At 47.8% G+C, this 3899-nt stretch overlaps 1 protein-coding gene across 1 annotated transcript in view; it reads right to left on the bottom strand.

Annotated features, from left to right (window-relative positions):
- LOC115182228 (tektin-3-like) overlaps positions 1-2604 on the bottom strand; it is a gene marked incomplete at its 3' end in the record, with an annotated part of 5854 nt that extends 3250 nt beyond the window's left edge. Inside the window, exon 1 of the mRNA XM_029743852.1 lies at positions 2044-2604. Within this exon, the coding sequence (XP_029599712.1) occupies positions 2044-2604 (561 nt within the window). The remainder of the gene's footprint in view (positions 1-2043) is intronic.
- Positions 2605-3899: the final 1295 nt, after the last annotated feature.

Below are 3899 nucleotides of genomic sequence, written 5' to 3'. Positions count from 1 at the left end.
GTTCTCTTTACAGTAGACTCTAGCCTGGGTGCCAGTCTGGTTCTCTTTACTGTAGACTCTAGCCTGGGTGCCAGTCTGGTTCTCTTTACTGTAGACTCTAGCCTGGGTGCCAGTCTGGTTCTCTTTACTGTAGACTCTAGCCTGGGTGCCAGTCTGGTTCTCTTTACTGTAGACTCTAGCCTGGGTGCCCGTCTGGTTCTCTTTACAGTAGACTCTAGCCTGGGTGCCAGTCTGGTTCTCTTTACAGTAGACTCTAGCCTGGGTGCCAGTCTGGTTCTCTTTACTGTAGACTCTAGCCTGGGTGCCAGTCTGGTTCTCTTTACAGTAGACTCTAGCCTGGGTGCCAGTCTGGTTCTGTTCTCTTTACAGTAGACTCTAGCCTGGGTGCCAGTCTGGTTCTCTTTACTGTAGACTCTAGCCTGGGTGCCAGTCTGGTTCTCTTTACTGTAGACTCTAGCCTGGGTGCCAGTCTGGTTCTCTTTACAGTAGACTCTAGCCTGGGTGCCAGTCTGGTTCTCTTTACAGTAGACTCTAGCCTGGGTGCCAGTCTGGTTCTCTTTACTGTAGACTCTAGCCTGGGTGCCAGGCTGGTTCTCTTTACAGTAGACTCTAGCCTGGGTGCCAGTCTGGTTCTCTTTACTGTAGACTCTAGCCTGGGTGCCAGTCTGGTTCTCTTTACTGTAGACTCTAGCCTGGGTGCCAGTCTGGTTCTCTTTACTGTAGACTCTAGCCTGGGTGCCAGTCTGGTTCTCTTACTGTAGACTCTAGCCTGGGTGCCCGTCTGGTTCTCTTTACAGTAGACTCTAGCCTGGGTGCCAGTCTGGTTCTCTTTACAGTAGACTCTAGCCTGGGTGCCAGTCTGGTTCTCTTTACAGTAGACTCTAGCCTGGGTGCCAGTCTGGTTCTCTTTACAGTAGACTCTAGCCTGGGTGCCAGTCTGGTTCTCTTTACAGTAGACTCTAGCCTGGGTGCCAGTCTGGTTCTCTTTACTGTAGACTCTAGCCTGGGTGCCAGTCTGGTTCTCTTTACAGTAGACTCTAGCCTGGGTGCCAGTCTGGTTCTCTTACAGTAGACTCTAGCCTGGGTGCCAGTCTGGTTCTCTTTACAGTAGACTCTAGCCTGGGTGCCAGTCTGGTTCTCTTTACAGTAGACTCTAGCCTGGGTGCCAGTCTGGTTCTCTTTACAGTAGACTCTAGCCTGGGTGCCAGTCTGGTTCTGTTTACTGTAGACTCTAGCCTGGGTGCCAGTCTGGTTCTGTTTACAGTAGACTCTAGCCTGGGTGCCAGTCTGGTTCTCTTTACTGTAGACTCTAGCCTGGGTGCCAGTCTGGTTCTCTTTACTGTAGACTCTAGCCTGGGTGCCAGTCTGGTTCTCTTTACAGTAGACTCTAGCCTGGGTGCCAGTCTGGTTCTGTTTACAGTAGACTCTAGCCTGGGTGCCAGTCTGGTTCTCTTTACTGTAGACACTAGCCTGGGTGCCAGTCTGGTTCTCTTTACAGTAGACTCTAGCCTGGGTGCCAGTCTGGTTCTGTTCTCTTTACAGTAGACTCTAGCCTGGGTGCCAGTCTGGTTCTCTTTACAGTAGACTCTAGCCTGGGTGCCAGTCTGGTTCTCTTTACTGTAGACTCTAGCCTGGGTGCCAGTCTGGTTCTCTTTACTGTAGACTCTAGCCTGGGTGCCAGTCTGGTTCTCTTTACTGTAGACACTATCGATCCCAATCATATGTTTAATGGTGTAACAAATAACACCCTATTCCTTATTTAGGCTGGTGCACTAGTATATATAGGGAATTCTATGTGCAATTTTGAATACAGACCAAGTTGTATATTTACTGCTAGGTTACTAGTTCTACAGCTTAACCAGCTCTTCCATTATCTTACAGAACACAGGGCTTTTCAAACCGGAATTGTAATACAAACGTTGAAGAAGAAGATGCCAAGACACCCATCACCGTAGTATCTCATTATCCTCAGAAACTCCTAATCAATAAGTTGATAAATTATCTAATTCATTTTTATCAATCATCTTTCTGTCATTCTCTCACCTGCAGTGGGCCGTCGGTCTCTTTTAAGGCCCTGTCCAACCGGAACTTGACCTGACGTAGCCTCTCCGTGTCCCGGAGAAGCTGCTCGAGCTCGAACCCCAGCTCGCTCCGCCAGAACGAGATTTCCGTTATCCGTTTACCGATCCACCGGGAGCTGTCAGACTGCGTTCGCCGAGTCAGCTGCTCTTTACTCTGGATCAACCGGGAGGTCTCGCGCCAGAAGCTTTCCGCATGCCGCCTGCTGCTCTCCAAGCGCCGGTAGTTTACGTTGTTGGCGCGCAGCCAATCTTCCCGGGTGATCTGACACATGGCCACCGGGGTCGGTTTGAGACGCGGCATCCTAATGAGCTGCTCCCCTTCCCAGTGGGTCTCGAACGGCTCCGTGGATTTCCGCTGAACAGAGACCAGCCTGGGTTTGGACTTCCCGCTTCCCGTTAGGTCGAAGCTGACGTGCTGTGTCTGAAGCTGCGTGGCAGTGAAGCCCTTGTAGCTGTCTCTCATGGTGGTCAGGGTCGGTAAGAATCCAGAGGGGCAAGGTCGCAAGGATCCGTAGACTTCCATCAGTGCGTACAGTGCGACCTGCTGTCCGGCTGCTCTTGGTGACAGACAGCCTTGAGCCCCGAACACTGTTGTTTTAGAACCTGATGACTCCTGGTTTATGATAGGGGCATTGTGACATCATGGTAGAACTGCTGGAGGCCCATAGAAAACCTGTTACAGTACTTAGAATGATTTCAAATTCAATTATCTCTCTCTCTCTTTCTCTCTCATCCCCCCTCTCTCTCTCTCCCTCTCTCTCTCTCTCATCCCTCTCTCTCTCTCATCCCTCTCTCTCCCTCTCTTTCTCTCTCATCCCCCCTCTCTCTCTCTCCTCTCTCTCTCTCTCATCCCTCTCTCTCTCTCATCCCCCCTCTCTCATCCTCTCTCTCCCTCTCTCTCTCTCTCATCCCTCTCTCTCTCTCTCTCTCTCTCTCTCTCATCCCTCTACTACTACCACCATCACTAAACTGCTATCATTACCATCATCATTACTACTACTACCACCATCACTAAACTGCTATCATTACCATCATCATTACTACTACTACTACTACCACCATCACTAAACAGCTATCATTACCATCATCATTACTACTACTACCACCATCACTAAACTGCTATCACTACCATCACTAAACTGCTATCATTACCATCACTAAACTGCTATCATTACCATCATCATTACTACTACTACTACTATCATCACTAAACTGCTATCATTACCATCATCATTACTACTACTACCACCATCACTAAACTGCTATCATTACCATCATCATTACTACTACTACCACCATCACTATACCGCTATCACTACCATCATCATTACTACTACTACCACCATCACTATACCGCTATCACTACCATCATCATTACTACTACTACCACCATCACTAAACTGCTATCACTACCATCATCATTACTACTACTACTACCACCATCACTAAACTGCTATCACTACCATCATCATTACTACTACTACCACCATCACTAAACTGCTATCACTACATCATCATTACTACTACTACCACCATCACTAACTGCTATCACTACCATCATCATTACTACTACTACTAATACTACCATCACTAAACTGCTATCACTACCATCATCATTACTACTACTACCCACTAAACTGCTATCACTACCATCATCATTACTACTACTACTATCATCACTAAACTGCTATCACTACCATCATCATTACTACTACTACTACCACCATCACTAAACTGCTATCACTACCATCATCATTACTACTACTACTACTACCACCATCACTAAACTGCTATCCCTACCATCATCATTACTACTAC

Source organism: Salmo trutta, unplaced genomic scaffold (assembly GCF_901001165.1).
Source record: "Salmo trutta unplaced genomic scaffold, fSalTru1.1, whole genome shotgun sequence".
In the NCBI taxonomy this organism is placed as follows: domain Eukaryota; kingdom Metazoa; phylum Chordata; class Actinopteri; order Salmoniformes; family Salmonidae; genus Salmo; species Salmo trutta.
Note: the sequence above shows the minus strand (reverse complement) of the source record. Positions and strands in the feature narration are given on the sequence as shown.